General features: G+C 36.6%; 1 protein-coding gene across 3 annotated transcripts; it reads right to left on the bottom strand.

The window, feature by feature from the left end:
* Positions 1-219: 219 nt before the first annotated feature.
* On the bottom strand, positions 220-20,223 carry LOC132155142 (guanine nucleotide-binding protein subunit beta-4-like). 3 transcript variants are annotated; one of them, XM_059563964.1, is made up of 10 exons: positions 20,195-20,223; positions 17,894-18,002; positions 14,931-14,969; positions 14,334-14,440; positions 12,509-12,572; positions 10,572-10,734; positions 10,400-10,466; positions 1,670-1,871; positions 1,315-1,531; positions 220-1,011 (listed from the first exon to the last, which is right to left on the bottom strand). In XM_059563964.1, exons 2-10 carry the CDS (start codon positions 17,948-17,950, stop codon positions 905-907), a joined length of 1,023 nt encoding a protein of 340 aa, XP_059419947.1. In that variant the 5' UTR covers positions 17,951-18,002; positions 20,195-20,223; the 3' UTR covers positions 220-904. The 3 variants fall into 3 exon arrangements, with proteins under 3 accessions (XP_059419947.1, XP_059419946.1, XP_059419945.1); XM_059563963.1 differs by lacking the exon at positions 20,195-20,223 and adding an exon at positions 19,569-19,591; XM_059563962.1 differs by lacking the exon at positions 20,195-20,223 and adding an exon at positions 19,183-19,311.
* Positions 20,224-21,405: the final 1,182 nt, after the last annotated feature.

Genomic DNA, 21,405 nt, shown 5'->3' on the forward strand with positions numbered 1-21,405 from the left:
TCAAGGCCATGTCTGGTGTTTGGATTAAAAAAGACTTAACCCTAAACTTTCCAGAAATAGTTCAGATTAAAAGGTGAGCAAATGACAAAAAATTACACTTGTGGGTGAACGATCTCTTTAACTATAAATCTATTACATATAACCAGCCGAATCAGTTTGGAAAGCAGCAAATCTCAGATAGTATATCTAGTGATAGTAAAGACAGATGGACAGACGGGCTGATGGTAAATCATTCTATGCAGTTTGCAATACAGTTTTTAAAACACTGAAACACGCCAAACATTACTGTCAAGCTTAGAGGATAGCAAACAAGCTCAGTGACATCAGTGTTTCTCTCACAACTACACGCTACCAAGCTGAGCCTGAACCATTTATGACACAACAGACTCAACACTGATGCGAACTAAATTAAGGTCAACGGTCAAACACTGATGGCCTACAATACTGTGGCAGTCTAATCCATTAGTTAATAACACTGGCCACTGTGTGGCAAATATCACTGTGACAGGGGACAAAGAAAATAAAAAATAAGCAGGAAAAGAAAACGGGGAAAGTCAAGACATCCATCACAAGTATCCACACACCAGGACACCCAAACACTGTCAGAAGTGCATATGTTATACATACAAGCACAAAGAATGGCTGATATATACACAACAAAGCCTGTCCCCCACCTTGAGTCATACGTGAACCCCAAAAGATAGAGAGCCAGGGAAGGCTCTTCAATGTTGGTCCTCACCTCTTGCAGGATGGTGGGAAAATACGGTCTAAGAAAGAAAAGATGATGAAGAAACTAGGTCTTCTATAAAGAGGAGATGGAGAGGGAAGGGCCCTGTGTGTCAGCGGTGCACTACAGTGATTGTATGATCAGAAAGAGTGGCTCCAAAAGTACAACCCAGCGAGGTCAGTTCCATATCCTAACGAAGCTGTCCCAAGAACCGGTGGCCACAGCCATGCCGTCACTTGATATCCCCAAACAGCTGACCCTGTTGTCATGCCCAGCTAGAACCCCTTCAAACACAAGAGCAACAAAGTAACAGAGATAAGTGTCTTACAAATTAGTGGCTGTCTATGTGAATCACATGCATGTTCACGGTTCATCCTGGGGGGAAATGGTCTTCTGTAGTTACACAAGTTAAGATTGACTAAATTGTACATTGCTGTCATTCCAGTATATAAATACTAGTCTGAAGTAGTGAGATTTATTGTAATTTATTGTCTGAACTGTGATGTCCTGTTGCTCGATTTAGGCAGTTATAGGTGCTTGCTTGAGTTTCTTTCTGTGTGGTCAAAAGGGTTGTGAGTAGTACTGACCTGCACGCTCTCCCTTTAGAGTATCCCATACATTGCAGTTGAAGTCATCGTAGCCAGCGAGCAGCAGGCGGCCACTCTTAGAGAAGGCCACAGAGGTGATGCCACAGTTAATGTTGTCATGCGAATACATCATCAGTTCCTGGTCTGCGCGGAGGTCAAACAAACGACAAGTGGCGTCGTCCGAGCCCGTAGTGAACGCATTACCATTTGGGAAGAACTGAAGAAATGAGCACAATTGAAAATGGATATGAGCATTTACAAACTAAAAATAAACTATTATGAAAGAATTGCATGGGCTCAATAAGACGTTAACCAGTATCAGACACTGCTGATGACATTTCTCTTTAACACTCACAATGACAGCATTTATATCAGAAACATGTCCGGTGAAAGACTGTCTGCACATTCCGTCTCGGATGTCCCACAATTTGGAGGATGCATCACAGGCACCTGACACAAAGGTCCTAGAGTCTGGACTAAGGGACAGGCTCATCACATCTCCACTGTGCCCTGTAAATGTGGTGGTCTGCTGACCGGTCTCAATGTCCCACAGAGCACTGCAAAGGAGAAATACAGCTGGTTCAAATTCAGTACAAGATCACCAAACTGACCACTGAAACAAAAATACAGACTTGAGAAAATCGAACCATTATAGATCTCAGAAGTCACTGTGGGCAGATGGCATACAGAAGCCGATAAGCTTTGAACTTCAAGAGATTTGAAATGAAAATTTGTTGTTTTGTTTTTTCAAAGTGATAAAGACCTCGAGCAATATTGCAGTACCTTTTATTTCCATATCTTGACACTTTCAAACATAAGAAAAATCAGATAATACTCATTTACTTGAGGTAACATAAAAAGACAAAAATAATAAGAAAATAATACAATTAAATGTTTTTACTTAATAAACAGGTTATAACATTTGTGATGTTATGTTTTATTTAAAGTGCATTGCGTGGTGCTGTCCTGCTACTTCAACAACCCTCTACAATGTAAGTAAAGTTCTCACTAAGATAACCAAGGATGAATTTCAAACAGCATTTATTGTACTCTTGATGGGCACTTTGAGAAGGGGACAACATTTGTAGGGACGTTCCAACTGAATTCCTTTCATGGAGGACTCTTCCAGAAGTCCCTTAGTGAAGAGATCTTAGGGTGTGTTCACACTTGTCATGTTTGGTTCGATTAAAACAAACTCTGGTGCCATTTCTCTGTTAGTGCTGTTCGTTTGAGTAAGGGTGCTTTCACACCTGGCCCATTGTTTCAGAACCTGGCATGTTTCCCCCCCTTAGCTCGGTTTGTTTGGGCATATATGAACTAATGGTGGGAAGTTCGGATAATTTTACCGACTCAGACTTTTGAGTCTTGTTCAGCAAAATGAACAAATCTTTTTTCGAGTCATTTTGTTCATTTAAAAAAATACAATAAAAATGTTACGTGTTACTTCCCTAACATGTCTACTAGTACTTACGCAAATGTTGATCACACTACAAACAATACAAAACTATAATGCTATAATAAACAGAAAATATTAATTTATGGTTTACCTGGGTCTTCAGTCTATGATTAGCTCACGTCACCTCTCATATGACAAGTCTTCGGGTTTGAGTTAACTAATGCAGTCTGAGCCGGAAAGAGAATTGATTAGTTAATCTCATGATTCTTCAGGTTTTTTGAGTCGTTCCTTCATCACGTGACAGACCCAAAAGCTTTAATTATAGACTGGATTTACCCTGGAAACAAATCTGTGTGTATATTATTTTATATATATATATATATATATATATATATATATATATATATAAAATACATGAATATTTTGTCTTTTAAGTGTACTCTTGCATTCATGTTTTACTTTTACATTTACATTTATTCATTTAGCGGATGCTTTTATCCAAAGCGACTTACAAATGAGGACAATGGAAGTAATCAAAAACAACAAAAGAGCAACTAGAAAAAAAAGTTTGTCCAAGACAAACTTTAAGTTGGCTTGAGAAAGCCTGACCAGAAAGTTTGAAGAAGTTTAAAGAAGTTAGAAGTTTATAGTTTAAAGTTAGATTGATAGATTAGTTGAAAGAAAGAAAGATATATTAGTTAGAAAGAATGACAGATAGGTTAGTTAGAAAGAATGATATATATTAGTTCAAAAGAAAGAATGATAGATAGATTAGTTTGACAGAAAGAATGCATGCAACAAACATGTTTCTAGCATGATTAGCAAGTTACTAGCATGTTGTTAGCATGACTAGCATGTCGCTACCATGTTTCTAGCATTACTAGCATGTTGCTAGCATGTTTAACATGCGAATAGCATGACTAGCATGTCGCTACCATGTTTATAGCATGTTTATAGCATGATTACTATGCTGCTAGCATGTTGCTAGCATGTTTCTAGCATGATTAGCAAGTTACTAGCATGTTGTTAGCATTACTAGCATTTTTCTAGCATGACTAGCATGCGACTAGCATGTTGTTAGCATTTTTCTAGCATGATTAGCATGTTAATAGCATGTTGCTAGCATATTGTTATCATGACTAACATGTTGCTAGTATATTTCTAGCATGATTAGCATTTGACTAGCACGTTGCTAACATGTTTCTAGCATGATTAGCATGTTGTTAGCATGTTTCTAGCATGATTAACATGCGCCTAGCATGTTGTTAACATGATTTTAGCATGATTAACATGTCGCTAGCATGTCTCTAGCATGATTAGCATGTTGTTAGCATGTTGTTAGCATGTCGCTAGCATGTTTCTAGCATGATTAACATGTTGTCAGCATGTTGTTAGCATGTTTCTAGTATGAATAACATGTTGCTAGCATGTTCAGGCATGATTAGCATGCGACTAGCATGTTGCTAGCATGATTAGCATGCGACTAGCATGTCGCTAGCATGTTTCTAGCAAGATTAGCATATTTCTAGCATGACTAGCATGCGACTAGCATGTTGCTAACATGATTAGCATGTTGCTAGGATGTTTCTAGCTTGACTAGCATTCGACTAGCATGTTGCTAGCATGATTTTAGCATAATTAGCATGTTGCTAGCATGTTTCTAGCATGACTAGCATGATTTTAACATGATTAGCATGTTGCTAGCATGTTTCTAGCATGACTAGCATGCGACTAGCATGTTGCTAGCATGATTTTAACATGATTAGCATGTTGCTAGCATGTTTCTAGCATGACTAGCATGCGACTAGCATGTTGCTTGCATGATATTACCATGATTAACATTTTTCTAACATGACTAGCATGCGACTAGCATGTTGCTAATATGATTAGCATGTTGCTAGGATGTTTGTAGCATGCGAATAGCATGTTGCTAGCATGATTTTAGAATGAATAACATGATGCTAGCATGTTTATAGCATGTCCCTAACATGATTAGCATGCGACTAGCATGTTGCTAGCATGTTTCTAGCATGACTAGCATGCGACTAGCATGTTGCTAGCATGTTACTAGCATGATTAGCATGATTTAAGCATGATTAGCATGTTGCTAGCATGTCCCTAACATGATTAGCATGTCGCTAGCATGTTTCTAGAATGATTAGCATGTGACTAACATGTTGCTAACATGATTTTAGCATGATTAGCATGTTGTTAGCATGTTTCTAGCATGACTAGCATGCGACTAGCATCTTGTTAGCATGTTGCTAGCATGATTTTAGCATGATTAACATGTGACTGACATGTTGCTAACATGATTTTAGCATGATTAGCATGTTGCTAGCATGATTTTAGCATGATTAACATGTTTTTAGCATGTTTCCAGCATGACTAGCATGCGACTAGCATGTTGGTAGCATGATTTTAGTATGATTAGCATGTTTCAAGCATGATTAGCATGTTGTTAGCATTTCACTAGCATGTTTCTAGCATGACTAGCATGCGAATAGCATGTTGCTAGCATGATTTTAGCATGATTAGCATATTATTAGGATAGATAGATAGATAGATAGATAGATAGATAGATAGATAGAAAAGGTTTGAAGATAGATAGATAGATAGATAGATAGATAGATAGATAGATAGATAGATAGATAGATAGATAGATAGATAGATAGATAGATAGATAGATAGATAGAAAAGGTTTGAAGATAGATAGATAGATAGATAGATAGATAGATAGATAGATAGATAGATAGATAAGGTTTGAAGATAGATAGATAGATAGATAGATAGATAGATAGATAAGGTTTGAAGATAGATAGATAGATAGATAGATAGATAAGGTTTGAAGATAGATAGATAGATAGATAGATAAGGTTTGAAGATAGATAGATAGATAGATAGATAGATAGATAGATAGATAGATAGATAGATAGATAGATAGATAGATAGATAGATAGATAGATAGATAGAAAAGGTTTGAAGATAGATAGATAGATAGATAGATAGATAGATAGATAGATAGATAGATAGATAGATAGATAGATAGATAGATAGATAGATAGATAGATAAGGTTTGAAGATAGATAGATAGATAGATAGATAGATAGATAGATAGATAGATAGATAGATAGATAGATAAGGTTTGAAGATAGATAGATAGATAGATAGATAGATAGATAGATAGATAGATAGATAGATAGATAGATAGATAGATAGATAGATAGATAAGATTTGAAGATAGATAGATAGATAGATAGATAGATAGACAGATAGACAGATAGATAGATAGATAGATAGATAGATAGATAGATAGATAGATAGATAGATAGATAGATAGATAGAAAAGGTTTGAAGATAGATAGATAGATAGATAGATAGATAGATAGAAAAGGTTTGAAGATAGATAGATAGATAGAGAGATAGAGAGATAGAGAGATAGAGAGAGAGATAGATAGATAGATAGATAGATAGATAGATAGATAGATAGATAGATAGATAGATAGATAGGATGAGTTTGAATGAGTTTCAATTGATTAGCATCAAAGCTTGATTGAGTCTAATGGGATTTGGAGCTTGGGTCATCTGAACATCCTTTCAATGAAAGTCTATGGGCATTTTTATGATTTTTAATATTAATTTTTAAGAAAACCGTAACTCAAACCAGTCTGAAAAGATATAGCACACCGAGTCAGAACAGTATGAAGGTCTGACCCGAGTTTGGAGTATGTAGCTTGAACGGTCTAGGAGGAGTTAGTGTCCAAAAATTTTGCGGTCAGAAAAATAATAAGAAGAAGAAGAAGAAGAAGAAGAAGAAGAAGAAGAAGAAGAAGAAGAAGAAGAAGAATAAGTTTAAATAGGATTTCAGTAAGTTGGCTTTCTCAAGCCAACTTAATAAGTGCTATAACAAGTCTCAGTTAGCTTAACACAGTACACGTAGCAAGGGCTTTTAAATAATATAATAAAAAAAAAAAGAATAGAAAAAGAATAGAGCAAGCTAGTGTTTGAGGTCTTTTTTAATAATTGTATAATAAATGAAAAGAAAATAGAATAAAAAAAAGATTAGAAAGGTAGTTTGATTTTTTTTTTTTTTTTAAAGAATAGAATTAGAATAGTGAGTGTTAAAGTTAGAGGGTCAAATAAAGATGGAAGAGATGTGTTTTAAGCCGATTCTTGAAGATGGCTAAGGACTCAGCTGCTCGGATTGAGTTGGGGAGGTCATTCCACCAGGAGGGAACATTTAATTTAAAAGTCCGTAAAAGTGACTTTGTGCTTCTTTGGGATGGCCCAATCAAGCAACATTCACTTGCAGAACGCAAGCTTCTAGAGGGCACATAAGTCTGAAGTAACAAATTTAGGTAAATGGGTGCAGAGCCAGTGGTAGTTTTGTAGGCAAACATCAATGCCTTGAAGTTTATGCAAGCAGCTATTGGAAGCCAGTGCAAATTGATAAACAGAGGTGTGACGTGTATTCTTTTCGGCTCATTTCGACATCTCCAGGCTTACATACTCTGCACTCTCTCTATATGTGGACATCAAAATCTGTAAATCAGTTGATAAAATAATGTATCAATCCATTATGTTAAGAAGTCTGTATTAATGAACACATGAGTATGGTGGGTTGAATTTCCTCGATTTCTCTTCTTAGAACAACACTTTTCAAAATTAATTGGATTAGACAGTTTTTGTGTAATCCAAACTCAATATGGGATTTTATCCCCAATGACTACTTTTACAAATTAGGTGGTCTCCCTTTCCTGTTGATCTGTAATTATAATATTGCTAGAATCCCTTACAATTTATCTAAATTTTTTTATCAGGCATTACTTACATGGTCATTCATTTTTAAGCACAATTTCTGCCCTCACCAGTACTTCATTTGAACAATCAAGACAATGTACAGTCGTGGCCAAAAGTTTTGAGAATTACATAAATATTGGAAATTGGAAAAGTTGCTGCTTAAGTTTTTATAATAGCAATTTGCATATACTCCAGAATGTTATGAAGAGTGATCAGATGAATTGCATAGTCCTTCTTTGCCATGAAAATTAACTTAATCCCAAAAAACCTTTTTCACTGCATTTCATTGCTGTCATTAAAGGACCTGCTGAGATCATTTCAGTAATCGTCTTGTTAACTCAGGTGAGAATGTTGACGAGCACAAGGCTGGAGATCATTATGTCAGGCTGATTGGGTTAAAATGGCAGACTTGACATGTTTAAAGGAGGGTGATGCTTGAAATCATTGTTCTTCCATTGTTAACCATGGTGACCTGCAAAGAAACGCGTGCAGCCATCATTGCGTTGCATAAAAATGGCTTCACAGGCAAGGATATTGTGGCTACTAAGATTGCACCTAAAATCAACAATTTATAGGATCATCAAGAACTTCAAGGAAAGAGGTTCAATTCTTGTAAAGAAGGCTTCAGGGCGTCCAAGAAAGTCCAGCAAGCGCCAGGATCGTCTCCTAAAGAGGATTCAGCTGCGGGATCGGAGTGCCACCAGTGCAGAGCTTGCTCAGGAATGGCAACAGGCAGGTGTGAGCGCATCTGCACGCACAGTGAGGCCAAGACTTCTGGAAGATGGCCTGGTTTCAAGAAGGGCAGCAAAGAAGCCACTTCTCTCCAAAAAAAACATCAGGGACAGATTGATCTTCTGCAGAAAGTATAGTGAATGGACTGCTGAGGACTGGGGCAAAGTCATATTCTCCGATGAAGCCCCTTTCCGATTGTTTGGGGCATCTGGAAAAAGGCTTGTCCGGAGAAGAAAAGGTGAGTGCTACCATCAGTCCAGTGTCATGCCAACAGTAAAGCATCCTGACACCATTCATGTGTGGGGTTGCTTCTCATCCAAGGGAGTGGGCTCACTCACAATTCTGCCCAAAAACACAGCCATGAATAAAGAATGGTACCAAAACACCCTCCAACAGCAACTTCTTCCAACAATCCAACAACAGTTTGGTGAAGAACAATGCATTTTCCAGCATGATGGAGCACCGTGCCATAAGGCAAAAGTGATAACTAAGTGGCTCGGGGACCAGAATGTTGAAATTTTGGGTCCATGGCCTGGAAACTCCCCAGATCTTAATCCCATTGAGAACTTGTGGTCAATCCTCAAGAGGCGGGTGGACAAACAAAAACCCACTAATTCTGACAAACTCCAATAAGTGATTATGAAAGAATGGGTTGCTATCAGTCAGGATTTGGCCCAGAAGTTGATTGAGAGCATGCCCAGTCGAATTGCAGAGGTCCTGAAAAAGAAGGGCCAACGCTGCAAATACTGACTCTTTGCATAAATGTCATGTAATTGTCGATAAAAGCCTTTGAAACGTATGAAGTGCTTGTAATTATATTTCAGTACATCACAGAAACAACTGAAACAAAGATCTAAAAGCAGTTTAGCAGCAAACTTTTTGAAAACTAATATTATGTAATTCTCAAAATTTGGCCACGACTGTATATAAGAGAAAATCTTTTTTTTTTTAATAACTGGTTTGAGAAAAACATTTTGATTGTTTCCCAGTTATAAAACTCAGGAGGTCTTATTTTAAAGTTACGAAGAATTCTTAAGTAAATTACATTTTCCAGTAACTCCCAAAGAATTCTCCATTGTCATGGATGCTATTCCTAAAGGAGCTGTTATGCTTTTAAGGGACTCTGTTAGATCATCCAGCACTTTATCTATTTCTTTAGATTATACCTGGATATAGCCTGGTTCATTGGACCGATGGATCGGATTGCTTTCTCACTACAACCGAACAATCGAGTTCATTTTCAATCGAGCCGAGACCACTTCAATCAGGCAATTTCGGACCAAATGTTTTAGCGCGGATCCGAGCGCAATTTCAGTGTACACATATGCCCAAACAAAACCGAGCTAAGGGAGGAAACACACCGGGTTCCGAAACAACGGGCCAGTGTGACAGTGTGTAAAAAGTGACTAATCTGCTGTGTAAAAACATCTGATAAATGTCTTAGAAAAAGCTGTTTTTTATCAAAAACATCTTAAAGACATCTTATAAATGTCTTATCTAATATGATATGTCTTAAAGACCTATTTCAGATGGAACAAACACAAAAATACATCTTGCAGATTTAAAAGCAGATATCAAATATGTGCTATCACGGCCATCACTTGGCTGAGAGAGCACTGTGTGTTTCTCTCAAACACACAAAGAGAGAATAAGCAAGAGAGTCTTAAATAACATGGAGAATTGACCTGCTACATGTAAATCATATTCGTTGTTGTCAAGTTTGTTTGGAATTTCTCAGCCTTTAAAAACAAGCCGAAGACACTGACAGTTCCTTCAGTAGTGGGTGCAAATAATGCATCTTTTTCAACTAACAGTCCCAGTCCCTTGTGTCCTTCAGAGTTTGTTCTTTCAAAGCAACCTGGCAAGACCGTTCTCCATGAGAATTTTAAAAGGATACTCCAACCCCAAATTGAAAATGTTGTCATTAATCACTTACCCCCGTGTCATTCCAAACCTGTAAAAGCTTTGTTCATGTTCGGAACACAATTAAAGATATTTTGGGTAAAAACCGGTAGGCTTGTGACTGTCCCATTGACTGTCAAATAAACTGTCAAGGACCAGAAAAGTATGAAAAGCTTCTCATACTTTTCTGGACCTTGACAGTGTATTTCACATGGCAGTCTATGGGACAGTCATTTAAAGCTTTGATGGACTCACCATGTAGTATCTCCAGAGCTGGTGACTACCTGACTATCATCCAGAAAGCGACAACATGACAAATAACCTGGTGAGGAAGGGGGAAAAAGTATATCTTAGAACAGGAGCTTCAACCCAATATATGTTAAATATGCAGACTAATGATGCTAATCCTGCTGCTGACAGAGTTTACCTGTGTGTCCAGAAAGTTCTCTGGTGACTCTGACATTGCCCTCACGGGTTTTAAGGCTGTAGATGGAACACATGTTGTCCAGGCCTCCGCAGGCTGCATAACTCCCTGAGGGAGCGTAGGCACAAGTCATCACCCATGATGACCTTAATGGAATGGCATGAATCTGAAAAGAAACCAAACAAAAATTGTTGCACTTGCTATTCGCATTCTTTAAAAAGAATGAGCATACTACTCCTATTATTTCTGTCATATAACAAAATGTTACAAATAGTAAGAGTAGTATGATAATATATGGTTGCAAATTTAGCACAAGAGCATGGATGTTCCACAAATCCTCCAATTGGGTTGAAGCACCAAGAGGCTAAGTATAAGAACATTATTTTTGTGCAAACTACCGCTTTCATTTTGATGACTTGAATTTTATGATTTACATTTGCATTTTAGCTTCTACAAAATTTAGGTCAACTGATTTTGTAAATACTTTTTATTGGGTTTTAGCATATACAATTTCATTAACAAACATCAAACCCTCCCCCCTATATACACACGACGAAAAAAAAAGGAAAAAAAAATAATAATAATAATAAATTGAGGAAAAACAGTGTTCCATGTTTGTACAGTCCATAAATTATCTTTAGACTTGAAAAGCTTGACAGTAATTAGGGAGCATATGAGAAGTCAGTGTAAAGAAATAAGCAGAGAAGTTAAAGACTCCCAAAAGAAGAGGAACACTTTCATAGGAAACATAAGTACACACTTTGAGAATACTGGCCCAGAAAAACAATGGAGGAAAATGATACAAGTTGTTTTAACAGTAACAGATTTATGAAAGATAAGGCATAAAAGCTTTATATTCACACCGATAAATAAATGCATAAGATACATATTAAACTTAAAAAATAAAAATTAATAAAAATAAATAAATAAAAAAGGGAATATGTACAAATAATGCGGAGTATGGAGAGATGCTGCAAAAGCCGCAGTAGTGTAGTGAAGGCTATAACAGAGCTAATGTCTTTTCTGAATTCTGTCAGGGTCAGGGTCAATCTGAATACTATATATATATATATATATATATATATATATATATATATGACTATATGATTTAAAAATTCCCCTCCAAAACTCATTCAGGACAGGACACAACCATAACATATGGGCAGTTATCGCAGGAGATTGAGAACATCTATTGCACGCAAGGCTGACATTAGGGTAAATCTTGGCTAATTTGGAGTTCGTAAAATGGAGCCTATGAAGAACCTTAAATTGAATTAATCCATGCCTAGCACAAGCTGAGGAGGAGTGTACTCGTTTTAAAGAGTCTTCCCAATCTCCATCTGCAATTTCTCTGCCCAAATCATTTCGCCAGGCCTTACGAATATCATCATTGTTCTGTGGGTTTATAGATGTAATAATAGAGTATATGCTTGAGATGAGTCCCCTGCTATGAGGGTTCAGATCAAGCAGTGTCTCGATAGGAGAGGAAGGTGGTTTTCTTGGGTAAGAGACAAATATCTTCTTGATGAAACTATTATTCTGCAAGAATCTAAAAAAGTGGGACCTAGGTAAAGCAAAATGACTTCGAAGATCTTCAAAAGAGCAAAAAGTATTATTTAAGAATAGATCTTTTACGAGCCTAATCTCCAATTGATCAATTGTTCAATTGATATGGCTAATAACAAGGAAGAGAGAGGGCACCCTTGTAAGGTGCCCCGTTGTAAGGAGAAATACTCAAGAGTGTACATTGTTTGTGCACACTGAGGCAACCGGGGAGGTATATAACAGTCTAGGTCAACTGATTTTGAACTTTAACTCACTATAATAATATATTCTTCTTTTTTTAGAAAGAAGTCACTACATTTATGACAGTTACATACATATTATTGTTCAACAGCTGTGCATTTTAGATGTACATTCACTTGCTGGGCTGGACTAACCTTGTTTGTGGAGTAGCTGTCCCAAATGATGAGTTTGCCATCTTGTGAGGCACTAACTAGTAACCTTAATGTAAAAAAAAGGGGGGGGGGGTTAAAGAGTAAACCACTGTTCATAATACACATCACAGATTAAAAATACTACAAGGTTAACATGCAGACAATGATTGATGCTTATAACATGAACACAGTGCAAATGCTTTTGATAATTTATGACAAACACTGCTAGCAACTATAGACACAAACTCCACCCATCTAACAATTATGGGTTACACTTTATTTTAAGGTGTTCTTGTTACAGTGTTATTATACATTTAAGTACTGAATAATATTAACTACATGCACTTACTAAATGGTTAGGGTTAGGATAAGGGTTTGGTTTGGGGTTATGTGCACATATTTATGCATAATTAATTGTTATTATAATAGTAAGTACCAGTGATGCGCGGGTTGATCCAAAATAGTTTTAATGATATTCGGGTCACGGTCGGTCAGGTCCTTTGAAATAAAAATGCCAATTAAACCTTTGTCATATATAGTACTAGACACATTTTTGAAATACATAGGCCTACACTTTATTAGCCGAATAACTGGCATTAAGATGACGCATGAGCTCAGTCTGCATGTAGAGATGGAGGCGGCAAAGAAGACTGCATGGGGAGCAACAGCACTGTTTTTGGTAAAACATGATTTTGACGACTTCATTAAGTTTTGTTTTATAGAAAACTTTTTAAAAGAGTTTCGTTTTGTATAAATTGAATCTTAATTTTGATTAATGTTTTATCAATCAGTTGCCCGTATTTAATAAATAAGAAGCAAATATATAGCCTAGCAGACAATGTAATAAGGCAGTTGCATTGCATTTGATCTGGAGGGCGCCGAAACTCAGCTTGTGACTCACAGATTTGAGAAATGTAGGCTATATATTACAGAAAGCTTGAAATGTCTTCTTTTAAACGAAAATATTCAAACCAAAATAAATGGGCTAAATTCTGATGATGTAATCCATATGAAATGTGCATTTCTCTCTGGCGTTCATGGCGAGTCTGCATTGTTAACTTCATCTTTGCAGCAACACAGAAAACACCAGTTTATTACTAAACAATTAAATGACTCCTTGCATATTTTCGAACCAGCAGGCCATTCTGGGTTGAGTGAGACCCCACGGAATGAGTGAGCGGATCGGGATATTCAGAAATGCGCTCTCCGCTCACGAGCTCTGATCGGAACAAACCCGAGCCTCAATGTATGCTGACCTTGCAGAAACATACAAATAGACATAGCCAGACTAGACTATTTTAGTACAAATTATGAGCTTACTGACGATTTTTTATAATTCTTGACAAAATTATAATATATTAAGTTGTGTTGTGTTTTTTTTTTGCCTAGTTAGTTTCGCCTACGTTTCTATGGCCCAATGACGCTAAGATGAGCATTTACTGCTTTTTAAAAATGCGGGTCAGGAAGCGGGTCGGGTACAATATTTTATTTTTATTTTTTTGCGGTCCGAGTTGCAGGCGGGTGCGCACATCACTGGTAAGTACATGTAAAGTGTAACAAGGACACCTTCAAATAAAGTGTTACCCTATTATGTCTCCTCCCTAAAGCACTAGAATGGATGCACAGCTGGAGAAGGGGTGAATAACAGAGGGAGGAGAAAAGGGAGGAAAAGAAAGGCTGGAACAGGAGGCAGCCTACACAGTCCTAGAACACCCCTGCGTTGTGAGAGGTCTGCTGTATTATTCATTCAGTGTACACTGACAGAGGTGCAGGGTTCCTCTGAGTGCGCCCATCCTCCAGCCCACTCATTCTCTCTCTATCAACTGACCTAGAATCAGTAGCCCATTGCATGGCGTAGATTTTGGCTAAATGGCCTCGGAGCGTCCGCCTCGTTCTCATCTGGATCCTTCCAACTGAATCCAGACCAGCTGTAATCTTAGCACACAAAGAAATCTTAATTTACAGTTACATTATAAAGCAAGCAGGGGGGCATTTCATCAATCCAAGGTGTGCCACTGATCACTCACATGTGGAAAAGGTGCTGTTTTAGTTGATTTGACTTATGGTGATTATCTAAAATTAACATAACACTGAATGAAGTTAAGAATTAAACATCTTTGAAATGTACAAGAGCCTTCTCTTCCAATGCAAAAATAAATAATCCAAATAGAAATATTAAATCACTAAAACCACCAGGGCATGGGCTGAGTGTTTAAATTTTGATGGAGGACTTGGCATGTAAGAGGTTGTTTAATATTTCAGCGCACTCAAGAGCATGTTCAGCATGTACGTCAGCAGCCCATTTGCATGTCTGAGCTGAGCTCAGAGAACAGGTGACCATAGACATGCCCCATAGCCATGGGTTAGACCAGATCTTCTCTTATAAGGAGGGAGATCCAGCAGGGACAGTGGTAGAGCTGCTTACCTGGGACAAGCTGGAGTCGTTGCATGCTTTCCTGGCATCCTACAATGGGAACAGCAGCATATCAGAGTGCAGTCATTCTACCGCATTCTAGGCGGAGGAAAACACGTATAGTATATTTCCTGGCACTCAGGTCTACATGAAACTTGTATCAAATAAAAACGAAAAGCACACAAAACTATTCCAATAAACAAAGCTGATGTATAGTAGGTAAATGCCGATTACTTGCTGTTAGGGGTGGGCGATATGATACATTTTGCATAATGAGTCAATTTATTTCACGATAGTAGTATATCTCACAAATGCAGACATAGTTTTATGTTCACGCTGCGCAATATGCAATGCTAGGGTTTTGCCGATAGATGATAGTATTGTGTATCGATGATAGGAGATGTCTCTGTCAATAGTCAAATCGATATTAGTTTCATTCTCTGCTAGTGTTGGGCGATATGTTTATTTTTAAAATCGTCATATCGTCAGCCCGTAAGATTGACGATATACAAAATTATCATGCATATGTGGAGCAAGAGAGAGACTCTTTGTTCTTGTCATAGCATAACTATTTGGTGTTCTAAACCACGTATGTGTGCGAAAGAGAGAGCCTATGGAATCACCAATAATCAAAAAAAATATATACTTTCAAACATACTGATAAACTAACATTAAATATAAAAATACTGTATTTAAAACAGCTAGTTCATATATAATCAGACGCAACTGTCATATCGCGCGTCCTGTGACAAATTTGCCGCATCTGCACACGGAAGTTATCAATCTAAATGTCAACTGTGAAAATCAATAGTAGATTTCATTTAAAGTACAACGGTTTAACTCTAATATTGGACATAAACGAACACGTTAAATATAAAGTATTCAAAAGTTCAATTGAACTGATGCCTGTGTTATATTCTCTGATCCGGACACTGCAGACAATGTACGTCTGTTTGTAGATGGAGACTTCTTCACCTGCTACAGACTCATCCTCTTTTGTGTGTGCGCGCGCGCGCGCGAGCCTGTGTGTGTGTGAAATGCGGTGCTGAAGTGAAATAGCTGGGCAGGTTGATAGCCGAATTATAATAGACCTCCTAATCAAAAGAAAAAATAATAATAGTTATTATTATTATTATAATTGTATACATTAATAGGAGAATGAGCCTAATATCGTCTTGACTATTGAAAGAGAAATATGCTATCGCCGATATCTCTATCGTCGATACACGATTCTATCATCTATCGGCACAACCCTATTCTCTGCAGATATAAGATATTTCATTGCACTTTAACAAGTAATCTGAATGGCCTATATATGTGCAATATTTTAAACGAGCCCTCACTAACTGAGTCAGTCAAGTTATGTTAGAATGCATCTCATTCTTGTTTCTGTGACGGTGCGTTGGGCTCACGGACTACGCAATGCAACTCATAAAAAGAGAGTATAAGTCATTATAATCAGTAATTATGTCCCCACTGGATGCAACAAATGCATCGTTTATAATGGGTTTTATTGTTTTTGTTGCTGCATGACCGTTTTATTAAGGGGCGTAATGTTTCTGTCACATGCTTGAGGTATTTGGCCAATCACATCACACTGGATAGCTGGCCAATCAGTGTAAAGCTTGCTTTTCAGAATGATGAGCTTTGTGAAAATCAACGAGTTAAAGAAAGGTGGGGCATAGAGGAGCAACAATTATGTACAGTATGTGGAAAATAATGTTTTTTTTTTTTTTTAACCTTAAACCATATAAACACATTGCATTACACTAATAAACAAAATAATGTTATTTTTAACAATGTAATATATCCCCTTTAAGTAAATAAGGTAGGTAAGGTTTTTACTATATAACAATTTTGTGTCACTGAAATTTCCTAATTCTCATAATCAATTACAATATAATACAAAAAACTAATACTAGCTTAAGTAAAAAAAAATAAAAATAAAAAAATAATAAAACTCAAGCTTTCCGAAGACAAGCAAACAGTCAATGACAAAATAAGAAGAAAGAAACTAATTCTACTTCAGCTAAATGGGTACCATAAATGTACTAATGCAGATAAACTCTAAATGGCAAAATATCAGCCAATTAATCAGCATTGCCAATATATCCATACATTAACCACTTATACTTTCCTTATACACTGCCTTTCAAAAGTTTGAGGTTTAAAAAATAAAATAATATTAAAAAATGTATTAAAATAACTTTTCGATTTTAATACATTTAAAATTTTAATTTACTCCTTTTATGTCAAAGCTGATATCCCAGCAGCGTTACACAAATCCTTAAGAAATCATTTCAATATGCTGATTCAATGCTCAAGAAACATTTCTTATCCTAATCAATACAGAAAAAAAAAGCTGCCTAATATTTTTGAGGTAACGGTCATACATTTTTGTTCAGGATGCTTTGATGAATAGAACGTTTAAATAATAACATTTGTCTTAGTAAAATCCTTTACTGACAATTTAAATAAATAAAAACAACCCAAACTTTTGAAACTAATCGTATGTATCAATAAGTACGTTGTGTGAATTATCACAGCTCAAAGGATTTTGAAGCTCCTTCAATCAACTCTGTTGGCTCCTGGCTCATTTCCACATTTCCACAAAAAACTGCTTTTGCTAATTCAGTGGTTCCCAACTACAGTCCTGGGGATCCACTGCTCATTTTGTATGTCTCTCTTATCTGAAACACTCTGTTCAATTCATGGATATCTTTCCTAATGAGCTCATGATATGAATCAGATGTATTAAATATGGAAGACATGGTGCATTCAAGTCCTACTACGTATTCATGTGCTGGCAAGTCATAATTACAACGTCAGGTGTTTGTGGTGGCATTCATGTGCAATCATCTCAATAAATAAATATGATCTTTCCGACATGACTTCAACAAACCAATACAAAATGAGCCAACAGACTGGACTGAAGGAGTGGCAAAATCCTTTCAAGAAAGAGTATCAGTTCTTACTCTGATTTGATTGCGCAGCTGCTCTGCCTCTTGCCGCAACTGCTCCAGCTCACTCATGGTCCTCCAAGCGTTTCACTCCCTTCCCAGCTTTGATAATACTGACAAAGACCTGCAATGCACAGACAAACACCAAGTCACGTTAAGTAGTCAATAAAGGACTGCTTAATAACGGAGCACTCATGCTGAATCAATAATTTAAGCCACTCATGCACAATTCCACATATTCATTTGAATGTCATGTCAAAGGTCCCACAGACCTAGTGAGACAGCCCCTTTGGATATAGTTTGTGAAGAATACAAAGTGATCCAGTAGCATCAATGTTTTTACTATACTGACTATAACTAGGAATATAACATAGATTTATAGAATATAACAGATTTTGCATTTTAAAATTCCCATGTTTTCCATGACTCAATTAATCTTACCTATAGCTTTGTCTGATTTCAGCCTAAAAGTAAATAGTGAGTAACTGAATAAAATGCAGCTGTCTTGCCACATTGGTGGTTTGACACAATATGGGAATATCCCAAGAGATCATTCAGGTTTACCCTGTCCTCTGTGAAATCTACATTTCAGCATAAGTTCTTTTAGGGAAACACAGTACCATAACTACAAGCAATGCTGCTTAAACAGGAAGACTGCTGGTCCCAACCATAGTAAACCAAATTATAGGAAAAGTAAGCAATGATCAGTGTGCATTTTTAGCAAAGTACATTCCGACATCAGACACTGTACACATTAACACACACAATAATATTAAGAATAACATGCTGTATACAAAAAAAGGTCTGTACATTTTAGAGAAGGGAGAATCCTCTCAAACGGTTGTTGTTAGTCACTCATTTAACCGGTGACACTCAGAACCTGTTAAACCAGTCATGATAAACGCGCGCGAGAAAAAAAAAAGTTGTAAATAAAATATCCACACATAGACGAAAACCTGCCCGTTAATTCATACATTCGTGTTGTTCATCCAGTTTAATGCGATTAAATGTAACGTTAACTTCAGCATTACACGTTACATTTCACATTATTTGACAACAGATTCAATACCACATGTTGCACTACACAGAAACCTCCCTATAAGACATTATTTACGCGACAAAAGGTATATATATATTAAAAAAAAAAAAAAAAACATTTCCCTGCAGATTTGTCATCCGTCAAGTTAATCACATAGTTGTATTATGATTTGGTTGGTTTAGGTTAGCGCAGTGGCTAGCAAACCGTGACTGTATCATGCCAGTTAACGTTACTCCAGACCACCACACAAACATTGACACATTACCTGATGTAACAACACTACAAGATCTTCCTACCGACTGTAGGGGTGAGCAGCAGATTATTATTATTATACACTTTTTGTTTTTTTCTAAATATTAACGCTCTCATTTCGTATTATTTATATCCGAAACAATATATCGGGCGCGTAATGTACTAGTTTTAAGACAATTCACAGAGCGATAACCACGCCCATGCTGATATTTATTGAGAGCATGGCAACAATTGGATGAAGGGGGTCAATTAATTATTTTAGTGTTTTTGACATTAAGGGTATTCAGTGTACCTGTGGAAAAAAAAATTGTATATTATAGCTCTTATTAGTTTATATAGCATATTATCATGAAGCCAATGTGTTTTTATCAAAATAGTTTGACATTTATCGACGCCTACCTGCTGGAGTCACCCGCGCTTGAAATGGTTCTGGCTATCAGCTTCCTCAATTATAAAAATGACTTAAGTAATTTGATACATGTGGATACAGTGTCACAAGCATTTGATTTGTAACAATGCATATGTAGTCTAGACGAAAAGACAAAAAAAAAAAAAACATAACGTACATACATAATTGTGTTAATCTATATATAATCTACTACTTTCGGTAATTTAAAAGAAAAAAATTTGATCTATGATATTGTACAGCAAAGGCTTTTTTTTTAAAGTGTACTTTGTCACAGAATAAATACAAAATATTCTCACTTATTTGTGTGGTTGCCAATTTTCAGCTTCTTTGAGTGACTTTTTATTTCAGAGGCAATTTGTCCAAACATAAATCAATTAATAAAAAAATTAATTAAGAGATATTTAGAATTTAAGTCTGAATGCAATTATTAATATAATATTCATGGTCAAAATAAAAATATGCATTAGGCAGTACAGACAAGAATGAAGCCATCTGCGCCATGCCATGGGTTAATAAATGCAAACTACAAGTCTCACTCCTATAAACCCTGTCTAGAGCACTCAAATAAAAGAGTAATTAAATTACAAAATCAGTATTAACTGACATTTAGTATTACCTAGAATGTTGAAGTCCAGCAGTGAGAGCTCGGTCAGTGGAAGCACCTGACTCCCTCTGTAGAAGCACCTGACTCCCTCTGTAGAGTATGCGCTGATAGGAGCACTGCCACTGCGATAAGCAGCGGGACTTTAGTTAACATCCAGCACATCTACACTGAGAGAACTGCTAGTGGTGACAAGGTGGGGCTGGATGGGGGAGGCTGAATAGTGGAAGTGGGGAGATGAGGTCTTAAAGAGACAGTAGATGTCACTGTGTGTTCTTTTGGTCAGTGTCACAACTGAGAATGTGTTACAGAACAATATTTACCATATTAATTTATTTACCATTTGTTCACATTATCTAGGTGTATGCACAAAAAGCAGGAATGATTCCTGAATGTAGGATCACAATGTAATAAAGGCCTATCAGCAATTTATTAAAATGGAAATATTTTCCATGTAGTGCATTGCCAACTCTTTAATTTCAAGTGCTTCATTGAATCGCTTCCTGTTAATTATATTAATATTCAGACAAAATTGTACTGAATTATTACATGCCCACAAATTGATTTTACACATTCTGCACCACTGGATGAACACCATATTTGCATTTATGTATCTCATTTGTTATTACACATTCTGCACCACTGGATGAACACCATATTTGCATTTATGTATCTCATTTGTTATTGGTTAAAAATCTGCTTGTTGAAAACTGCTCAAATATCACAAAAGCAAATTAAGGGCCAAGAATTTCCATATATGCATCCAAAGGTACTTACAGCACTAAAGTGATTCCAGTTACAAAGGAAGTATTTTGATTCGCTTTATATCTGAAGATGATATGACAGTTCATGAAACATGAAGCTGCCAAGTCATCCACCTCACATCCTCCCATTCCCTAAAATCCTAAAGAAATCCATAAACTAATTTTAAGCCATTCTCCTTTTCAACCACACAGCTTTATTTTCAGAGCCTTGTTGATGTAAGGTGTCTAAAATTTCAACCTGCGGGGGAAATCTTGGATAACCCATATCAAATCTAATGCTTACAGTATTTAAGGTCATTCAAGGTTATGTCTTAATTTGTGTATAATATAAGATGACATTTGTACCACTGCATTATTTCAAACAGAAGGAAAGCAGTGTTCAGTATGTGCCTGTGGGTGCTGCCCCGGTAACAGGATTTCTAAATCATTTAAAGGTCAGGGGTGCCCTTAGATTTTAAAGGA

Source organism: Carassius carassius, chromosome 12 (genome assembly GCF_963082965.1).
Source record: "Carassius carassius chromosome 12, fCarCar2.1, whole genome shotgun sequence".
Classification (NCBI taxonomy): Eukaryota; Metazoa; Chordata; class Actinopteri; order Cypriniformes; family Cyprinidae; genus Carassius; species Carassius carassius.

Bases quoted from the DNA above. Each gene is read 5' to 3' on its own strand.
- LOC132155142 (XM_059563964.1), bottom strand. From the start codon at position 17,950: ATGAGTGAGCTGGAGCAGTTGCGGCAAGAGGCAGAGCAGCTGCGCAAT. The intron at 12,573-14,333 runs GTCAGTTGATAG...TTTTACATTAAG, and splicing joins CAATGGGCTACTGATTCTAG to GTTACTAGTTAGTGCCTCAC. The intron at 1,532-1,669 runs GTGAGTGTTAAA...TCATTTCTTCAG, and splicing joins CTGATATAAATGCTGTCATT to TTCTTCCCAAATGGTAATGC.